The 21,230-nt window shown below is 50.3% G+C and overlaps 1 protein-coding gene across 4 annotated transcripts in view; it reads right to left on the reverse strand.

The window, feature by feature from the left end:
- Nucleotides 1-1,179: 1,179 nt before the first annotated feature.
- Mgmt (O-6-methylguanine-DNA methyltransferase) overlaps nucleotides 1,180-21,230 on the reverse strand; it is a 227,458-nt gene continuing 207,407 nt past the window's right edge. For all 4 annotated transcript variants that reach the window (XM_021723283.3, XM_078024202.1, XM_078024199.1 and 1 more), the window contains 2 exons: nucleotides 8,657-8,796; nucleotides 1,180-1,496 (listed from right to left, as the gene is read on the reverse strand). In XM_021723283.3, coding sequence (XP_021578958.1) covers nucleotides 1,290-1,496; nucleotides 8,657-8,796 — 347 coding nt within the window. In that variant the 3' untranslated portion in view covers nucleotides 1,180-1,289. The remainder of the gene's footprint in view (nucleotides 1,497-8,656; nucleotides 8,797-21,230) is intronic.

A 21,230-nucleotide genomic window follows, 5' to 3' on the forward strand; every position in this document is an offset into this window, starting at 1 on the left:
TGTCCTGAGAAACCAGGTGTCTCAGACCTGTCCTCAGATGGTGGCTGGCCTCACTCCAGAGCGACGAGGACGACCAAGCTCGGGACAACGGTTCTGGTCATGCCACTTCACTGTGTTTGAGGAAACACATCCAGAGTCCATTTGGCCAATATAAGACAAAGATAGAATAAACGGTGGATTGGGGAGAAAGGGCCAGAGTTTGTATTCCTTGGTGGTTAGGTGACATGTAATGCCAAACACAGCCACACTGTGCACATCAGGGGCTGTGTGTCCTTCTCGGGTGGCACATGAAAACCACTCGAGCTTTCCTGCTGGGTCCACACTGTCACAGAGCCTGTGACAAACACAGTGTCCCCTGGACGGCCGGCTGCATCTTCCTTGCTCCACACCCTGAGCTACCGGCCTCCCTCTGTGTTTCAGGCATACTTGGTTTTAAAGCTAAAAGAATGACATGATCAAATGTCAGATGGAGCCAATGGAAGGCCTGGAAACAGTCACCACTGCTGCTGTTGGTGTGAGCCGACCACCACTGTGTGAGGTTGGACTTCCAGGCTCAGCTCTGGGGCCTACAGAAGCCTGTTCCCTACCGACATGCTGCCCAGAGAAAGGAAGAGCGCCTGGGATCTGGCAGGGGGAAAGCCTGCTCTCCCAGGAAGGCGTCAGCCCAGCCAAACCCCGTCTCAGGAGCGGTGCTTCCGATGTGCTTTGGAGCAAGGTTATTTTCTATGGTGCAGAAGGCATGCAGACCTGCCCCGCTCCTTCCCCAGTCGGGAAGGCAAGTTAGAAAGCCTCTACAGAGTACCAGCCTCTGTGGCCTGGTCTCTCCTTCAGGGAGACTCATGTGAATGCTAGGAAACACACGGGCATCACCTCAGTGGGGCAAATGCCCAGGAAGGACAGGGGAGACTGCTGGGTGGAGCCCACCATTCAGGGTGGACAGCCTGAGTGGGGTCCTGGGGCAGCCAGCTGTAGCCTGTGGGTGCCAGATGCTTCTGCCTTCCGGGACAGGGCCTCTCAGGCTCCCCACCCCTTCCCCACTCTCCTGTTCCCATTTTAACGGGCATTAAAAATGGAACAATGCCTGCGTTAGACAGGAGATCCTACGACACACAGGCCGGCCGGCCGTCTGAACTCATTCTGCTGTAAAGTGTGGAAACAAGAAAGGGCAGACGCGCCACGTCCCCCGGGACACATCCAGCTCTTTTAATACAGTGGTGCCACACGCATCCTGCTTCGGGTGCACCATTACATTTATGTGTCACTCAAATGTTCACTTCAAATACACACACTCAGTTTCGGTCAGCACCCTGGGAGCCAGTGGTGCCACCAGCTGCCTCGAGCCAGGTCCTGCCTTGACTCGACACCCCGCAATCTGGCTTCCCTGCCTGGGCAGCCTCGTGGGCCAGCAGCCACTCCTTCACGGATCGTCCTCCTGTGTAGTTGCCCAGGGCTCCACCGCTGCAGACCACTCTGTGACATGGGACGAGGATGGGGACCTGGAAAACAGAAGGCACCACCATCGATCTGGCTGCAACCACGAAGGGTCCAGCACCCACCAAGCAAGATTTGGCTGGCTGCTGGCTGCACCCCTGCCCTGTACCCCAGTCAAGCCGCGTACCTCTGGGTGCAGTGAGCAGTACATGACGTGGGGCTGCTTCGTCACAGCCCCAAGACTCAGGAGGAGAAAACATCATAAAATTCCATTTCCAAGATCTGGGGAGATGGAACCTCGTGACATTTGGGAGCTCTAACAGGAAGTTTCAGGGAGGATGGTCTTGACAGGCCATGTTCAGTCCAGGATGGTGATGCCACCCACTCCTGGTTTAGTAAATAAAATTTTATTGGCACACAGCCACCCCTTTGGTCCCATGTCATCTGTGGCTGCTTTGCCAGGCTAAAATATCCAATGTGGCTCTTTTTAGGCAGAGCTGGCCAAGGTCCACACATGTCCATGTGCTGGGACATATTACCCTCCTTTGCCCTCTGGGTACCCAGAGGAGCCTGAGAGGGGCCAGTTGCCATTCTAGTGCCAGCCCATAGGCAGCAGGGCATGGCCAGCTGGTCTCTCAGTCCCAGCAAGGTGCCTAGACCCAGTGCTGTGGCCTCTCACAAAGACAGTTTGGGGAGACAGGGCTGCTTAGCTCTTTAGCCTGAGGGGAAAACTGAGTCCTTACACTCTCATCTCACACCAGCATAGTGCCATCAAAGGCAGGCCACCTGCCAGGGAGAATAGGCCATGACACCAGACGTCTCTGCAGGTGACCGAGGCAGCGATGCTGATATAGTGCAAGTGTGTGCGTCTGCTCACAGGCTTGGATCTGTGTGCTCTGAGCCACGTGCCCAAGATCACCAGCAGTGTGAGAGGACACCACACGGGTCCCAGAGGTAGGGCAGGCAGGAAAATCCCAGAGTGCCCTACTTGTCTCAGATGGCTCCCCTTGGAGACAGGACCCAGCCCAGTATTTTCCTGGCCTGGGGTCAGCACCATGCAGATCTGTGGCTGACATTCCAGATCCAAGGTTCCCGATGCCAAGAGCTCATGAGTGCAGGATTCCAGGCCAGGCTCGTGGCCAAGTGGCTGTGTTCACCACTCCTGCAGCCACACGGGCTATGATCCTGTCTGAGACTTCCCTCTTTGCAGCCCAGCCCACCAGGAAGAGAGAGGCCCTGTTCTCTGCAGAGGGCTACATGCCTTCTCCAGCAGTGGCCCTCAGGGGCAGTCTGCCTTGGTCCTTGTGCTGGTGGCTGGGCTGTGTGGACAAGAAGCAGTCCACAGTCAGCGGAGGCCGGGAAACTCTGGCCTCAGCCACGCTCACTCACAAGGGAGGGAGGGATGGGAATGCCCAGCTCAGCGCCCTGGTGAGGGTGCTCTGATGCCTTCAGAGAGAGGGTCTGTCCATGCCTCTGGGGAGGCCTGAGCCCAGCCACTTGGACTGGAGATGGGGGTCTGATTCTGGCGACAGTTACTGGAAGATGCTCTGGCCATGCTTTTCTCCAGTCTTGTTCTAATCCTAGTAAAGTTAATATATCTTGGAATCCCCCATCAACTCCTCATTTGGCTCAGAGTATAGGTAGAAAAGTCAGGGATATAATTTATAGTCCCCTGAAATCCACTCTGGTCCCCTACGTCTGTCTGGTTGGTAGTGAAACAGTTCACACTCGGCATACTGTGGATAGCCACATCTACAACTGTGTAACTGTCCCCAGTCTGGGGGTACACGTGTGCTGACTTCCCAGAACACTGGGGGCTCAAAGGCCATTTTTGCTTAAGGATCCCAGCAAGCTGTTCTGAGAAGAGCTGCCGAGGACCAACTCCTCAGGATGGCTATGTGGCAGGGGCTCAGCACAGCCCCATTCCTGTAAGGAAAGGTCTGCCGGGAATCCTGAGGGGACAGTCTCAGTCGTGTGCAGCTCACTGTGACCGGGGAGAAGAGCTTGGGTCCTCTGCCACCAAAGGCTCCAGGCATGTGGTGATGTTGCTCCATGAAGAGCAAACTTCAAGAGTGCAGCTACAGGGACAGGCAGCCTCTCCAGAGGTGGGGCAGGGCTTAGTGCTCATTCTGGAAAGCTCTGAGCCATCCCGACACAGGAAGGTGCACAGCAGGTTCTGGGTTGGAGTGGGGCTATCTTGGACATCCCTAAGGCTCCCTATCCTGAGTGCCCTGCTGTGACAGGAAACAGCCATTGCAGTAGGACCCCACAGGCAGGGGCTCCCAGGCTGCCACTGGGACCAACCCGACTCCTGCCTTCTGTCCTCCTTGCTCACCCCGTGCTCAGAGCTCTGCAGCCCTTGCCTCTCCCCACCCCCTGTGGCGAGTGCACTGGACAGAGTGGGGAGCTGTGGGGCACAGCCGCCCAGAGCCTCTGAGCTTTGCACCTGGAACCCTCTGCCCGAGGCCCTGGGAGCAGGCCATCCTGTTGTCATCCCACTTGCCAAGTGTGCCCCTCAGGGCCCATGACCTAGGTCCCAGACCCATCCTGGACACTGTGCTTAACGAGGTCCCTGGAAGCAGGTCCACCTGCCGCTGTCTGGCTGGGCACAAAATAACTGGGAAGTCGCGAGCCACTTGTAGATTCCAGCAGGAACGAACTTCATTCCCCAGCCCACGCGAACTCTACGGGAACTCTGTGAGAACCCCTCGGGAACTCAAGGGAAACTCCGCCGGAACTCAAAAGCAGCGGGCACCCGAGGCAGCAGGAGCCGCCCCTTCTGGCAAAACGCCAGGCACCATCTTGACCTGGCCCTGGCTCCTGCAGACCAGGTGAAGAGCTCTGAGTACACCCAAGCCAGGTATGAAACCCAGGCCACACAAAATCTCTCACCCGAGTTCACACGGCTGCTAAGAGACAAAATGTGGCTGAAGCCACGAAGACCTGCCCTGAGGGCTCCACGCATGCACTGCCTCTTCTCCGAGTGGTGGTGGGACCTCGTGGGCTGGTGGCCTGGGCTGGCACATGATGGGGCCTGGCTTGACTACAAATTGTGGGTTAGCCTGTGGCATGCAGCAGCTGACCCCAACCTTCTTGGAAGGAGCAGCAGAAAACACTGAGAACAGATACTTACTCTGATGGCTTTCACCAAACATAGCAGTCAGTCACTTTAAAAATTAGTTCGAGGACAGTATTAGATAATACCCAGTTCTTAGTTTTGACTGAAAAAGAGGTAGGTGTGTAACTCCATCTAGTTTATAAACATTCAGGCACAATTCCAAGCTCTTACCTAACAGCAGACTTCACAACTGAGCTTTGATTTTTTTTCTCTCCCTCTTGATGAGCTATGAGATTATGGAATCGAGTAAGATGAGCCGCCACCCCCTCCCTCTTCAGTGTATCAATACAGACACTGGGACGGATGGCACAGAGCAATTATGTGACAGCTAGGGCCAGTCTCTGTCTCCAGTATGCACGGATAGGGAGCAGGTGACCTACCAAACGTTACCACTTGAAACAGGGACACTGCTTCTCATCAGTTTTGGTGGCAGGTTTCCGACTATTACAACAATGAAACCCACTAAAATTTATTGGGACCCTGAGGGCATTTTCAAAGGATCTGCACCCTCTCGGCTCTCTTCTTTAAAGCCTGTGCTGCATAAAATGTAATTTTTATCAATAAGCAAGAAGCTCATAATATCACAGCTGCATTGAAATCTTCATGCTGTGAAATCTAATTCATCCAATACGCGAATCCATCACTTACGCAGACCCTTTCTCAAATGCTATAAAACTTCCAAACCCATAGATTTGTCTCCAACAAAAATAACATGAAGGGGCCTTTCAATCAATAATGGAATCCCTCTGATTCTGGAACTGGCTGAGTATTTCTTCCAACTTCGCCTTTGTTCTTCTGGGCAGAGCCCACAAGGGAAAAAGCTTGTTTTCACTCGCAGCCTCATCAATACCTAAATCCTGGTGAACAAGTGACACGGAGAAGCTGTAATCAATAGCTCCCTGTGCGTTTTTTTCTTCTGGTCAAATGGTTCAGCTCCACTGACAACCCTGACACTTAGAACATGATGCTAAATCTTTATCAACAGCCATCTGGGTGGCTGGCAGAACAGGACTCGGGGGTCATCAACGCTCATGGCGATCTGCGAGCAAACTCTCTCCTCAGGAATGCGTTTGTTTAAAAAAGGTGGGAAACTCTCGAGCTTGTATCGATTGCCTCCGAACTGCATTTAGCAAATTCGGTCTGAGGATGGAACGGAAGGGGGCGTCGTGGCGGGAAGGCAGATTCTTCAATTCTCGTCATAGGCAACTGACCATCCTCTGGTGCAGGGTGGGGTGCAACCTTCCTCGAAGGTGGCAGGTCCTGCCTGGACAGTGTGGGACAACTCAAGCTCTAAAATGGAGGTGACTCCCACACCACAAAACCATCCCCTACTCTGGATGGGGGTGCTGGGGAGGCCAACCCATGCCAAAGACCAGTGCCGTGACACGCACTGGTCCTGTTTTCTGAGAGCCACCGAAGGAATGGTTGCCGGAAGAGCTTCCCGGTAACACTCCGAATCCCCTTTCTATTCTCCAGCACACAACTGTTGTGCTGAGCCTGATGTGGGACGGGTCTCCCGTGAGCCTGTCTTGACTTGGTGGGCGGTGGTATACACAGTGCCATGTCAGCTTAGCTAGCAGACACCCACTGAGGACAGGCCACCAGGCCTGGCTGTCTCTAATAGGGGCATTTTCTCCCTTAAACCTTGGGCTTCCTTCCGACCCTCCCAGTCCAATTAAGGAGGCTTCCAGTGCAGCAAGGAGGGAACCTACCGCCCTGAGCTGCCGTACCTGGCACAGCTGCAGGTTATCTTCTCCAGCATCTTGGGCACACCTGTGTACAAACTAAAGCTTCTCAGGTATGGTACCTGCTGGCACTGGCAGAAGCCTGTAGAGGGCCATGGAAGAGCTCCGCAACATTGAGGCCACCCCTAACATAGGAGGGTCAAGGATTCAGAGAGTGAGAGACAGGTGCCCAGAAAACCTTCCCTCTGATTCACTGACACCCCCTTTCCTGGTTCAGCACATGATGGGGACATCCATATGTGCTCTTTGTGGGCATTAAGAGTTTAAAGCCCGGTGAGACCCTATTTTATAAATTTCAGTGACTGAGGCTGTATCTGAACAGAGACGTTCATAGAGATTAATAGCAGGGGAAAGCCATGCTGGTTTGCAGAACAATAAATGTTTCTGAATATTGCCAGGAGCAGGTCACTAAGCAGTCACAGAATCTCCATCACAGGGTGTGAGGAGGGACTGCTGGCACCACAAAAGGCAGGTGGGAGGTGTGGACAACCTGTGAATGTCAGTCATGGGAGCACGCCTTGGCCATAGATGAAGCCAGTTGTGCACACCAAGGGAGCAAGGAGCACTGACGCGTGCTATGGGACGGCCTCCACCTTCAGGTGTGCAGAAGGAACTGTACAAAATGCCCATTTTCACTGCCCCCCATATTAAATCACCTGGTTGGTTCTGCTTCCTGCTGCAGGGGAGGCCAGGGAAATGCACAGCCACCTTCTCTCTGGCCTGGTGGAGGAGTCAAGCCTCCGTGGGGGAGAAGTCAAGGACCCACTGCACCCAAGAGGCATGCAGAGGAGAGGCACTGCCTTCAGGGGACATGCAGCAACGCAGAAGGAGGCGTCAAGAGTGTGAGCATCCTGCGCTCTGGAGGAGTGTTAATGGAGCCAGAGAGCAGCAGCATCCGAGCTGCCTCTCCTACCGCAGAGCTCAAGGCTTCAAGATTGAACCATGACCTGGAAGAGGGAGGTGGCTTTCCAAAGCCAGGATGGAGAGTGGGCTTTGTTGAGATGTCAGAAACCATCTTCAGACATCTGATTCGGAAGCATTCCACAGGCCCTGTAATGCACACCTCCGTGCAGGGCCAGTGGTATGGCCAGTACCCACAGCACACGCACCTCAAGTACAGGACAGAACACTGAGCACCACCCACCATCACCACTGAGCCCAGACAGCAGCGGAGCAGCAGGAGGTGATGTGGTTCATGTGCATCTCACACCATACAATTTGGGGTATTTCAATATGGCAGAAAATGTCCCCCGATGAGGGTATACACTGAGACAACGTGCTCCACCACAAACCCACAGGAGCTGCCTCTTCAAGAATAACAATGCGTCTTGTGCAAAAGGGCTATGTAATTGCCATCTCCTAGAGACCAGAGGGCTCTGCCCTGGGGCTGCTGCAGCTTGTGGCAGGAACGGCCACTGTGGTGTGAAAACGCCTGCTTCTCCCCTGTGAGCAGGGATGGAAACAGGTTTGAAAACACTGCAGAGGCACAGCCGTGTTTTAAAAAGTGAGCTCTATGGGACTGAGTAAGTTCCCATCCCATGATGCGATGAGCAGGGCTCTCCCTGGGAAGGTGGCCTTCTTCTGTCATGTTGGAGACCCCCGCCGTTCAGGGAGAGGCAGACCTCTGGAAGGGGCTAACAGGTGGGAACATTCCAGGGGCTCTGGAGTGGGGTGGCTCTTCCTGCAGGCTATGTGGACAGGGGACCCTTAATGTCCACCACTGGGTTCCAGTCCTTCCAGCCTGGCCCTCTTCACCCACTGCATGGAACCAATCTTGCCCACTGGGAGGGGTGGAGGCCCGATGGAGAGTGGGGGGGGCTCAGCACTGAGCACCCCCACCAGTGGCCCACTGGTCCTATGAGATCAGGACAGGAGACTTCTCTTGGTCTGAGAATCTGGTGCTTGGCAAAACCTGTCTAAGACTCACAGTGGTGACCGTAGGGAGGGGCAGTCCTGGGAGCCGCTGCCTGTGTACCGTCAGTCTTTGGTGAGACAGGGTCTCATGCCCCCGAGGCCCAGGGACCCAGGGTGTACCCCGGGGGAGGTGGGGCCGCTCTAACGCCCAGCCATCCTCCTGGAGGGTGAGGGCCACATGCATGGCTTCTGTGTTCTGTCTGCTGTGTTCTGTTCTGCACCTGGAGTGCTGGCCACACAACAGCACCACACACCCCGCGGTGCAGTGAAGAAGTGAACAGGACCTTCCACCACCACCCATCAGGTCCTGCCCTCTTTCGTGTTTGCTGGGATGACGAGGGACTCAGGTAGCTGGGGCGCAAGGACCTGGCCCAGGCGCCTCTGTCCTCCACCCAGGTGTACCTCATCCCGGCACATGTGCGTCATCATCCCACCTGCCGGAACTTACAGGATTGCTTCTCATGGCTCCTCCCACGGCGCGGGCTGCTCTGGGGTTGCCTGCCAGGGCTGCTAATTGCTGGTAAGAAACCGTTTCTCCGAATTTCACAACCTTCAGCAGCTTCCACAACACCTGTCTGGTGAAAGAGTCTGAAAGGAAGAATACAGATGACGTTATTTGTACAAGTGGTGCCAGCAGCTCTGATATAAATAGCTGCAGTCCGGGGTCAGAAAATGCAACGACACAAACAGAGGTGTTATAGTCGATTAAAAGCTGGCCTCCGCACTGCGCGAGTCATCCTGGCCAGGCTGGCACAAAGCAGGGCGCGGCCCCTCTGAGCTCATGCAGGATGGTGCTCCACGCTCCTCCCGCAGGCGGCACCTGTGTGTCGGGTGTGGTTCAACCAGGGATCGCCAGGGTCCCTGCCAGCCCACCTACCGCAGACCTTTTGGATGGCTGGTTAATTTCCAACTCTAGCTGGGACACAGAGGAAAGAGCAGCCAGGGACGGGCTCTGTGTGACATCACGCAAGCCGTCCTTCCAGCAGTCAGCCGGCGAGAGTCACTGCTTCCAATGCCAAGCACCATGGCAGCAGGTTGGGTGGCGACCTTGGCGAATAGGGCTGCAAAATTAAAACAGCTATCCCCCTTTTAACTGATTCCTCGCACGACATCAGACGCATGGGTGATGACCTGCTGCTGGAAGGACCAGCAGAACCCTCGGCCACCTCTGGCCCTCCACCTCTGGGCTTTAGAACCCTTTCCAGGGCGGGAGCGCCTCGGGCAGAAACCTGGCAGGGGAGCCCATTCTGAGTCATTATGTAGGGCCTTTCCAGAAGGGACCGGAGGCGGCTCAGGAGCACTACGGACAGAGCTACGTCCTCCATCCCAGGGCTTGCAGTGCTCGGGGGCAGGCGCGTGTGAACCGCGACCACCAAGGGGAGGCCTCCTCGGGCAGGAGCACTCCAGAGTGCCTCCACAGAGCCCCAGGACTCCCGTGCCAGGCTGGCAAAGTGCGATGTGGTTCTTAAAGGAAACACACCCTTACATGCATGTTAAATAATAAAAATCACTTCTTAACTGAAGGGAACGATAATCACTTCACTGGGAAAAAAAATCTGTTTAGTCTTTATTATAACATTAAGCAAATTAAACATCAGCATAATCCAGGTGATGCTAGAAAAGGGTCATCAAAGAAATTAACTTTGTTGTTCATTAATTTACATGGATTAGTAGAGGGCACAAAGATAGCAAATGTGCTCTAGTTTTTTATGATATAATTTCAAACTGTACACCATTTGTGGCAGGAGGGTGACTTTGGGGTTAATCAGACTGATTTGTCCTTTTAATTGCTTTCTATTCAAAGAAAATTCATTAGATAATGTTCTCTTCAAAATTCATGAATCAATTTAACTGAAGAAACCGCATTAGCAGCTCCGAGTTCATTAGCACGGGTTGTGGGAGTGCCGAGCACTGGGAGGCTTCCCTGGGCAAACAGACTGTTTACCGTCGCCCCTTCAGAAGGGGTCTGAAGTCACAGTGCTAATGGTGATTGTTACTGATGTTGTTACGCTTAACTCAAAGAAAAGGGAACAGGAGAAGAGGCAAGGTGGCGGGCGGCCGAGGCAGCCCGGTGCCACTTGGGGAAAGGGATCTCCAGCGGGCGGGCCCTCCTGGCAAAGCAGCAGCACCCGCAACCCTGGACACAGCAGAACTTAGGGGCCACGCCCCGCCCTCCGTGGAAGGCGCAGGGTCGGTGGCCTGTCTTCTGTGCTCTGACCTGGGCAAGGGCGTGGCAGAGGTTTCTGGGAGAACAGACTGGAGGTCTTCCCTAAACCTGTCCAAATAAAGCGTGAGGTAGGGAACCCAACCGGAGCAGAGCCATGCCAAGAAAGAGAGGGGCCACTGAGCTCTCCTCTGACACAGGATGCCAGATTCCATAGCACCTTTCTAGGTGGAAAAGCATCACATAAGGAAACCATGGTACATCCACATAGGAGCAGATGTATCCAACATGCTCAGCTCATTGTTGGCTCATCATGGAATAACCATCTCTGAACAGGTACACACAGTGTGACTTATTAGGCAGCATAGCTCAAAGAATGCAATACATCACAACTGAGCATATCTTATCACAAATGTATCTTAAAATTCTGTTTCACCCTGAAGGGAGCAAGGGTGCTAATTAGTTTGTGCACCTCTCAAAGGCAAAGCCTCTAGCCCCTGCCTAGGCACAGTCAGACGCTGTACTGCACCAGCATACAAGCAGGGGCCAATGCTTCCCGGCACATCATCCTACAGTGTAGGAAAATTTGCTCATAAAAATCAGCACACATCAGTGTGGAAAATAGAATTTGGTCTTGAAGGACTCCATGTCCTCAGTGGCCCAGTCATTTTGGGTGGCTCAAAGTACAACCACTGAAATACCATCCTCCTCCAGTATGGCTCTCCGGGGAGTGGGCCCCAGTGCAGTGAGAGGCGGTCTCTGCATGCCACCTTCTGGTGTTCCTTTCCTCTGCTCCCCACCCCTTCTCCAGCCTGTTCCAGGCTCCAGGAACCAGGCCGTGTTGATGTGGCTGGTCTAGGCGGCCTCTGCTGCAGGCTGAGTTGGGTCTCAGAGCTCCGTCCCCTCTCATTTGGCTCGGGTGGCTATTTAGACACACACTCTAACCAAATCCACCTGGACTGTGCCTCGCCAGCTGGGAGGCTGGAGGCCGTTCTTTAACCCCAGGCTTAGGGGAGCAGTGCACGGTGGCCGGGAGTTCAAGGTGGCCTGCGGGTGGGCCGCCAGCCAGAGTGGCTCTGATAGGGCCGATGGCACGATGTGCCAGGCAGGCAGGGGAGGAAGCAGTCAGGGGTCAGCCTAGCCTGGCTCTGCTCTGCTGACCTCAGGTGAGTCCTTTCTTTGTCCTGGGCATTTGTCCTCCCCTGTGGTGGCATCATGGCAAGAGCCACCTCATCAAACAGGTGCCGCAGAGGGGCCCTCTGTCAGCTGCCCTGTCCCTGATGCTCTTCCCTGGCCAGGCTGCAGTGAAGGAGACAGCTAAGGTGCACACGCCACGTGCCAATGCAGGCCCTGCTCAGGAATCATCCCAGCAGCTGGGCTGTGTCCACGCACTTGGCTGGCCACAGAGACCAGCACCCAGTTGCTGCAGAATTCCGCACACAGTCTCAGCGAGCTGGGATCAGGACTCCTTTGGAGCAGGCACGAGTCCTGGCTATTCGGCCTGATGACGCCTGGCCATCAAGAGCAGCCAGAATAAGCCTCTGGAAATGAAGTGGAGCAGAGCGATGGAGGCTCTGGTGCAGGTGAGATGAGGCGGCACACTGCTCCCGTCCCTTCCCCCGAGCCCCTTCCTGGAACCTGAGCACAGAGATCAGCAGAGTCTAGAGAAGGGGACCTGCCCCACGCTGTCACTCTGAACATGTGCCTCAGCTCTCCCCAGCAATCCTATGGTGGTGTAGTGGCATCTGGTGCCCAAGAGCCTAAACCCCTGAGAAGGAGACGTCCTTTCTGATGGGAAAGTGTGGCCCTGGGAGGTGGCAAAACCCTTTGCTTTTTCCTCTCTGCTGCTCCACCCTGACCTGGGCTCAGTCACTGGAAGTAGGTAGCAGAGCTGGGTTCATTAAGCCACACTTGTGTGTCGGGGGACTGAAAAGGAAGCCCTGAGAACTGGAAGCTATGCGGGAGATTGGAAGAAGGAGGAGTCTTTCAACCAAAAGGTTGTTTACACTTTCCTGTGTCCAGGTGAGCTGTTCACATGCTGAGCTGTGCACAGGTGGTTCTGACCGTGAACCAAACTCTGAGAACTGGTATAGGGCTAGGCACTACCAAGTTCAAACTGGGTGTCGAATGGTACACAAGTGGACAGATTGGAAAGGGACCATAAATGAGATGGACACGGAAATCACAACCCACAGAAGGCCAGGTGGGACCTATGGACTAACTCTAACCAGGCTGATTATCTCCTGAAATCCAAGTACCAACATTACTTATGGGATTTATGCAAGATCCAGAGTCTTATTCGAGATGATCAGGTTTTAACACAAAATTCCTAAGTGTGCAAACAATTTGAAAAATCCCAACTTGCTGGGGAAAAGATAAATTGTCACTTGCCAAGGCTGAGCTGACACAGAAGTTGAAATCGTTGGTAAACACATTAAAGGATGTGTTATAGAAATGCTGCAAGAAGAGAAAACACTCTTGAAACAAATGAAGACCCAAAGCCTCAGCAAAGAAACAGAAGCAAAGGACCATGAGGTAGAAAGTTTAGTGCTGAAAAATAAATAATCCACATTATAAACCACTCTTCATGGGATCAGTCCTCACAAAACACGTGAGGACTCCGCAAAGAAAAGAGAACAGATAAATGGCTGCAGCCAACCCCAGAGACACCACCCAAGCTGGAGAGAGAGAACATGTACTTAAAAGACCAAGAAGAGTCTTGGGGATACGTGGGACAAAGTTAAAAGACCTAGTGTCCATGTGACTGGATTTCCAGCAGGAGAAGAGAGAGTGTGGGGTAGGAAAAAAGCCAGCAAGCTGGATGTCCCCAGTTTGGCAGAAGACATCAACGACAGATTCAAGAAGCACTGCAAACCGCCAGCAGGGCAAGAAGTCCACTTCCAGACACATGACGATCGAAGGCAGAAAGCCGAGGACCCAGAGGAAGCTCTTCAAGGCCACGGGGGAAGGAGCTCATCCCAGGTGGGGGCAGCCATCCACGTGGCAGTCAGAACCCCGGCTGGGGGCGGCAGGCGGCACTTCCAGTGTCTTGAGAGACCAGAACCGGAAACTCAGAATTCTACCTGCAACTCGAGAGATCCTCGAGGAAGGCAGCTGACACGGAGACACTCAGATACAACAGAAAAGCAGAGGAGATTTGCTGTCAGTAGCCCTGATCTTCAGAAGGGCTAAAAGCAGTTCTTTAGAAAGAAAGGAAAGGGCGCCAGAGGGCGGCCTGGAACTTCAAACAGGCAGAATGGAGAGCCGCAGCCGCCATGCTTTTCAAGTTCTTCAAAACATGCAGCGCAGGGCGCGAGCGCACAGGAGGCCCTGCAGATGGTGCTGTCACAGTGGGCGAGGCGCAGGGCCACGCCGGGCCACGCTGGGCCACGCAGGGCCACGCTGGGTGGGTGGAACACACAACTGGCCAGAGCAAGGGTTTAGGGTTGACTGAACACAATATCGCCTCCCCCAGAGCGATCCATGGGGAAACTACGAGAAAAAGTCTACAAAAAACAGAAAAATGAAATACTAAAACAAGGTAAAACAGTCAAAAAGGAGGAAGAGAGGGGCAGAGAAACAAGACAGGGAGCAAAACAGACCCAAATCCAAACATGTGAATCACCGGGTTAAGTGCAAAAGAACAGGCCACGAAGAGACCAGAAGAGGACAGACATTAGCTTCTGGTCCTTTGGCTTCTTTCATCTGCTGTCCAGAAGCAATCCACTTTAAATGCTAGCCCCAGATAGGCCAAGGGGACGGAGGGGAACAATGCCCCAGCAAACGGCACCAAGATGCAGGGGACTTGGGGGCAGAGGAAGTCCACAGGCTGGCGGGCCACTCAGAAGCATTATGCTCCTTTCCAAGGAAAACCGGAGCATGAGACAAATCCGCAGCCAGGCTTGGATGCTGGACACTTCTCTCCCAGGAGCCAGTGGACCAGCAGACAGAAAACGGCAGGGATAAACCGAGAAAGGCCACTGACCGAAGGGCACTGACGTGTGGGTCGTGGACAGTCCTGCTCCTACAGCTGGACACGTGCTTTCAAGTGTACCTGGAACCTCAGACCAAGACGTGGCACAGGCCAGGAGCCCGAGTCACAAAGCAAACCTCAGCCACCCAGAGCAGACGGAAGGAAGGAGTTGTGTCCTCGGGTCCTGATGCAGTGAGACCGGAAATGACGCGAGAAAGACGACAGGAAAGCCTGCAGACCTCTGGACGGTGAGTAGGCCACTTACAGGGCAAAGAGAAAGCTTGAGGGAAATTTCAAAACCCCTGGACAGAATGAAAATGAAAAAGTATTAAGCTTCATGAAAAATTAAATTTATGGGACAGAGCTAAAGCAATACTTAGAGGGAAATTTATAGTATTAAATGTTTATATTGGAAAAGAAAGATCTCAAATTAATAATCTGAGTTCCCAATTTGAGAAATTAGAAAAAGAAAAGCTTTCAAATTAGTAAAACAACCAACCAAACAAACAAACCCAAAATGAACTGCAAAATAATCTTAAAGAAGGAAATAATAAAGGGTAAAAAAACCCAATGAATCAATGAATCCCTAGCAAGACTGGTGTGCTTGACAGATACAGACCAACAGAAGCGACAGTTGAACCCCACGGTATCTAAGAGGCGATCTGGTATTCCTCTGAATGACTTCATGTACAGAAATCCAACTTGTGTCCAATCCTGTGCTGCCAGGATGGGGCCCTCTGACCCTGTGTTGCTCTTTGCCTAGTTAGATCCATTCACAGCTGGGCCACGCAGGTAACCCAGTCCCATCCTCAAGATGCACAGTTTGATGGAGAGAAGACATGACCATCTCACGCAGGTCACTACAGACCAACTGGTGGACAGGGAAAGTCCTGGGAGCAGAGCAAGCACCCGCCAGAGGACCCCCGCCCAGTCTGGAAGTTCTCCCGGGGAAGCGGTGGGAATGTAGAGATGAGGAACCTAGAGGGAACGTCCAGACTGAAACGCAGCCAGTCTGAGCAACCACACGACAAGGAAGGAAGTCGAGTCTATAGTTTAAAACACTCTGAAAAAAACATTTTAGGACTCAGATCACTTCACCAGTAAATTCTACAATAGTTAGAGAAAAGATTTTCCAAGGACCTTCCTTTGTGAGACTAGCAGGACCCATCATCAAACCAGAAAGAGGAGGCAGAAAAGAGGACACGATGGCCTGCACCAGATCTCCTGTGAACTTGGACATGAAACCCTTGAAGTGCTGGAGAATTAATCTAGCAACATGCGACCAGAACAAGGCACCAGTTACGCAGGGCGGTCATGGAAAGCAAGGCTGATGTGAGTGAGATTTGAATGGCATAGAAAGCTACGGCAATGACGGCAGGTGGCCCAGGTGGGGCACAGACCCACAGGTGGAGGGCCAACCATACAACACGGCCACTGGCGAAGGGCGGGGCTGGTCCTCTTCTCAACAGCTGGTCCCATGGCAACCAAGCCCCCAGCAAGAGAGAATCCAGACGCAGAAGCTACCTTTTACATAGAGCTTCAGAAGAGGCCACAGACCCGACCCTAAAGGGCCACATGGAGACACTCTTGGAAGGCAACGGAGCAGGAGATGAGAGTGGCCACGGATCTGGAGAAGCGTCTTTGGAAACACCATGAAAGAAAACATTAAAGTGAAACACCCCTACATTACAGGACACGTGAGGACCCACAAAGAAAAGCCACGGTCCGAGAGAAGATATTTGTGTGTTCAGGACACAGGTTTACTGTCAGATATGGGTTTTGCAAAGAAATCTTAAAAATCCAAGGTGAAATCAAATAATTCAACTTAAAAATGGTAAGTCCAGGGCTGGGTGCAGTGGTGCACACCTGGAATCCCAGCAGCTCGAGAGGCTGAGGCAGGAGGATCGCGAGTTGAAAGCCAGCCTCAGCAAAGGTGAGGAGCTGAGCAACTCAGTGAGACCCTGTCTCTAAACAAAATACAAGATAGGGCTGGGGTGTGGCTCAGTGGTTGAGTGCCCCTGAGTTCAAGCTCCAGTACCAAAAAAAAAAAAAAAAAAAAAAAAAAGGTAAGTCCAGACATACCTCACCAAAGGAGAAATACAAATGACAAGTAAGCATAGGGAAATACATTGTGATTGCACATTAGAACAATGGTGTGTGACTACACACCTCCCTGTAAGATCAACTTAGATCCTAACACTGACCTACCACCTGCGGGCAAGGATGTGGGACGTCAGGGATGCTGCCAGGAATAAGAAATGGCGGTGCTAAACAGAGTCTTAGTGCATGATGCAGAAATCACACCCGCAAGTATTTGCTCAACTGGTCTGAAACCTCACGTCCTCACAAAACATTGCCCATGGATGTTTACAGAAGCTTTATTTGTTAGCCAAAATTTTAAGCAACCAAGTTTCCATTCAACAGGGGAACAGGCAAACAATCGAATGATAGGTCCATGTAATGAAATATTATTAAAATGAGTCATCAGGCTACAAAAGACATGGGGAAGGTTAAATGTGTACTATTAAGTGGAAGGAGCCATTTTTAAAGGGTGCACAGTGCATAATCCCAACTGTGCGACAGTCTGAAGAGACCGACCCACAAAGAGCAAGATCAGTCATTGCCAAGAGCACAGGAAGTGTGTGTGGGGTGGAGAGGATGGGAAAGGCAGAGCACAGGGGAGCATTTGGGGGGGGGGTCAAAATATTCTGTATGATACTGCAAGGAAGGAAAGATGACATCACACCTTTGCCCAAACCACAGATATGGACCATGCATAGAGTGAGCCTAGTTAACACGCGTAGTTAAACTGTGATACGGCGTGTAGCAGATGGGGGACCCTGGGAAGGACTGAGACTACGTCACAAGAATCTAACTGCATTTTAAACATTAAACATCTTCACTGTGGTGAGCAGGGTGTGTGTTGCACAGAGTGTGTGTAAATCTGGAAACAACTAAAGGAAGAGGCAGTGGACATAAGCACTTACTGCAGCTGATGAAGTTGTTTTCCATGAACATGTGCGTTAAAAATCACGATACGCTATATGTACGACCTGGAATTGAAAAGCTGATTCAGTGGATGGAGGGATGAGAAAGCCAATTTTCTCAATGTGAGAGGTCACAGATAAGCAAGCAGAAGGGGCAAGAATGATCCATGTAGCTAATGGGCTAGATGTCAGCATGAACTACTCTTCGGCTCCTTACCAACACGGGTGGTAGCATATGAAGTTTTCATGATGCACACAGCACATGGGCTAGTGCACACACCCACTCTGTGGTCTGTCAGCTGAGAAGACTTGGAAGCAACAACGTCCCATCAGCAACGAGTACACCTCGCGCCCAGACCTTGGCTTCTAACACCAAAGTGAAAATGAACAAACCTAAAAGCAAACAGCCACAACAAGGGGTGTATGTCAGAGGAGTAAACCGAAAGAACTCCCGATGGCCAAAGCTGAAACAATCCAAGCAGCAAAATGTGGTGTTGAAGGAACAGACTGATATAAAAATGACTGAGAAAATAAACGAGGGAGGAGAAGAGCAGTGTGACTTCCTGTGAAAGAGCACGGGAGAGAGGAGTGGGCACAACTTCACGGTGAGGAAGCCTCACACACACTGCTGGGCCACATGATCAAGGTCAGCATCGACAGTGGTGAGTTGTGTGGACGTGATCTGATGGAAAGGGCACTTTACCTCTAGTCCTCTGACCTAAAACCAGTAACTACAACCTAGCGATGGGAATAACAGATGAACCCCAGAAGAGGGACATTCTACAAAATATTGGTCCATACCCCTAAAAACTCTTTAGTCATTTAAAACAAGGAAACCCTGAAAACTTGTCATAGCCAAGAAGCACCTAAGGCCACCTAATGACTAAATATTTTGTAGTATCCTAGATGGAATATAGATTAGAAAAAGAGTTTAAGAAACTAACAAAATCTGAGAAAAGTATAGACTTTAGTTAATAATAAGGTACTGACTTTGGCTCACTTATTATAACAAATTGTCATATTAATGTAAGATGCCAATTATAAATATCATCCCAATAAATATAAATGGCATACTTTATAAATAGGTACAATGGGTGTGGGATATCAGGGAACTCTCTACTAACTTCAATTTTTTTCTGTAAATCTTAAACTGTTCTAAAAACAGTCCATTAAAAATAAATTGATATTCTATACCATATTAAAATCCTAATAAAGAATACATAATCATACAATTGAAGCAGGAAAACAAATTCAACAAAATTCAACATTGTTCATGATAAAAACTCTCAGCAAAATAGGAATAGAATGCACTTCCTCAACCTGATAAAGATCTCTACAAAAAGCCAATAGCTAAGAGCATACTTGATTATGAAATCTTAGTGCCACCTCTCAAGACTGAGTATAAGGCAAGAATGTCCATTATTTTTTGGGGGGGCGGGAGGGAGTACCAGGGATTGAACTCATGATGCAGCTGTATATATGTCCTGGAATTGAAAAACTAATTAAATGGATGGACGGATGAGAAAGCCAATTTTCTCAATGTGAGAGGTCACAGATAAGCAAGCAGAAGGGGCAAGAATGATCCATGTTGTTAATGGGCTAGATGTCAGCATGAACTACTCTTCGGAGTATTCAAAATGAACATGGAGCATCTTGTAGGGATTGAACTCGGGGCCATTCAACCATTGTGCCATATATCCAGCCCTACTTTGTATTTTATTTAGAGACAGGGTCTTGCTGAGTTGCTTAGGTCCTTGCTAAATTGCTGAGGCTGGCTTTGAACTCTCAATCCTCCTGCCTCAGACTCCTGAGCTGCTGGGATTATAGGCATGTGCCACTGCACCTGGCAGGAACGTCCATTCTTAATGAACGTCTTAGTGGAAGTCTTGTCCCTTGCAATAAAGCAGCAAACAAACAAACCTCCCTAAAATCACCAACCCTATCAAAACATAAATGGCATTCATTTTATAGAGAAGAAATCAAACTGTTCCTATTCAGAGAAAACATGATTATTTATAGGAAAATATCCAGGAATCACCCCTTCCCCAGTTTTAGAACTAATAAGTGAGTTTAGCAAGGTCATTTGATACAAATTCACAAAATCAATTACACTTACATAATAATGGTTCCAACTAAAATTAAATACTTAGATGTAAATCTAACAAGTTGTTTATGAGATCTGTAGAAAATTGCAAAATGGTAACAAAACAAGAACAAAAGAATAACAAAACAATTGAAGAGACATACCATGTTCATGAACTTCATGTCTCAATATTAAAAGATTTCAATTCTCCACAAATTATTTATTAGCTGCCATTCCATTAAAAATATAAGGAAACTATATTGTAAAGAGTGACTATTAATTTTAGTTATTTCTAAAGTTAATATATAAGGCGAAATATCTAGAATAATTTTTAAAAAAGACAAAAAGTTGGAGAAATCATAATGATAGGTTTAAAGACTTAGTATGCTATTTTAATAATTAAATATTCACAGATACATACTATTAGTTTGATAGAATAAAATACAGATTTCTCAAATGGACCCACTGATATTTTCTCAAATGGACCCACTGAAAAAATGTTTTGAAAAAAGGTTAAAAAGTGTTTTAATGGAGAAAATATTATTTTCAAAGAGGGGTGCACAAAAACTGGATATCCATGGGCAAACAGTTGAACCCTGATGTAAATCTCATGACTTATTAAAAACTAACTTAATTATACCATAGACCTAAATGTAAAACACTAAACTAAAACATTTTAAAATATGAGAATATATTTATGACCTGGATTTAGGCAAAGAGTTTTTAGACATGTTACCATGAACATGATCCATTAAAAAAAACTGGGCTTCAATGAAAAGTAGTGCATCTATGAAATTCAGTGTTGGGAATAAATATTTGGAAATAAAATGTCTAAGGAAAGAGTCATATCCAGAATATGTAAATAACTTCAAACTTGACAGCAAGATAGCCATCTACCTAATTAACACGCAGGCAGAAGACTTGACGTAAGTGCTATAGAGGGGCATGGGTCAACAAGCACACAGAAAGACGCTCAAATACTGCTAGACACAGAGGCCATGCCTGTAATCCCAGCAGCCCAGGAAGCTGACGCAGGAGGAGTGCAAGTTCAAAGCCAGCCTCAGCAACTTAGCCAGGCCCTAAGCAACTTAGCCAGGCCCTGTGTCATATATAACAGAACAAAAGGGCTGGGGTGTGGCTCCGTGGTTAAGCACCCCTGGCTCAATCCCTGGTACTAAACAACCATCACCACAGATGTGCAAATACCTAGTGAAAATCAGAGTGAGACCCACTACGTATCTATCAGAATGGCCAAAATAAAAAACCCAGACAAACAGGTGCATCCGTATGGAGGCCATCACTCAACAATTAAAGGGAATCAACTGCAGACCCAACCACTTGTGTGAGTCTCAGAGTAAGCTGGGTGAGGAAGCCAGGCTGGACAGGAGAACATGGTCTCAGTCCACTTAGATAACTTAGCTTACACAAAACCAAACGGAGGAGGACAGACGGGTGGTGGCCCAGAGTTGGGTGGTCCAGGGACTCCTTTGGGGGACAGAACTCTGCTATGTGCTCATTATAAAAAACCTACACTATACTGAGGTTCCCAGGACTGTACACCATGGAAAGCCAATTTTACTGTTAATTTAAAAAAAATTTTTGAAGATGAAGAGAAGTATGCTCTCCCGTCACCTTTCCTTTAATCAAAGAAGTTTCCTCCCCCAAGTTCAAGACACCAGGGAGCAGTGCTTCCCACTTAAAACTGAATCTAGGTCACGTTTTCTGGAGCTCTTTCCCCTGCGCGCCCTCCCACCACGCCCTCACGGCACCACCGCCAGGGAGGTCTTCTCTGGCAGACCAGCTCGCAGGGGACAG

Source organism: Ictidomys tridecemlineatus, chromosome 1, assembly GCF_052094955.1.
Source record: "Ictidomys tridecemlineatus isolate mIctTri1 chromosome 1, mIctTri1.hap1, whole genome shotgun sequence".
Classification (NCBI taxonomy): domain Eukaryota; kingdom Metazoa; phylum Chordata; class Mammalia; order Rodentia; family Sciuridae; genus Ictidomys; species Ictidomys tridecemlineatus.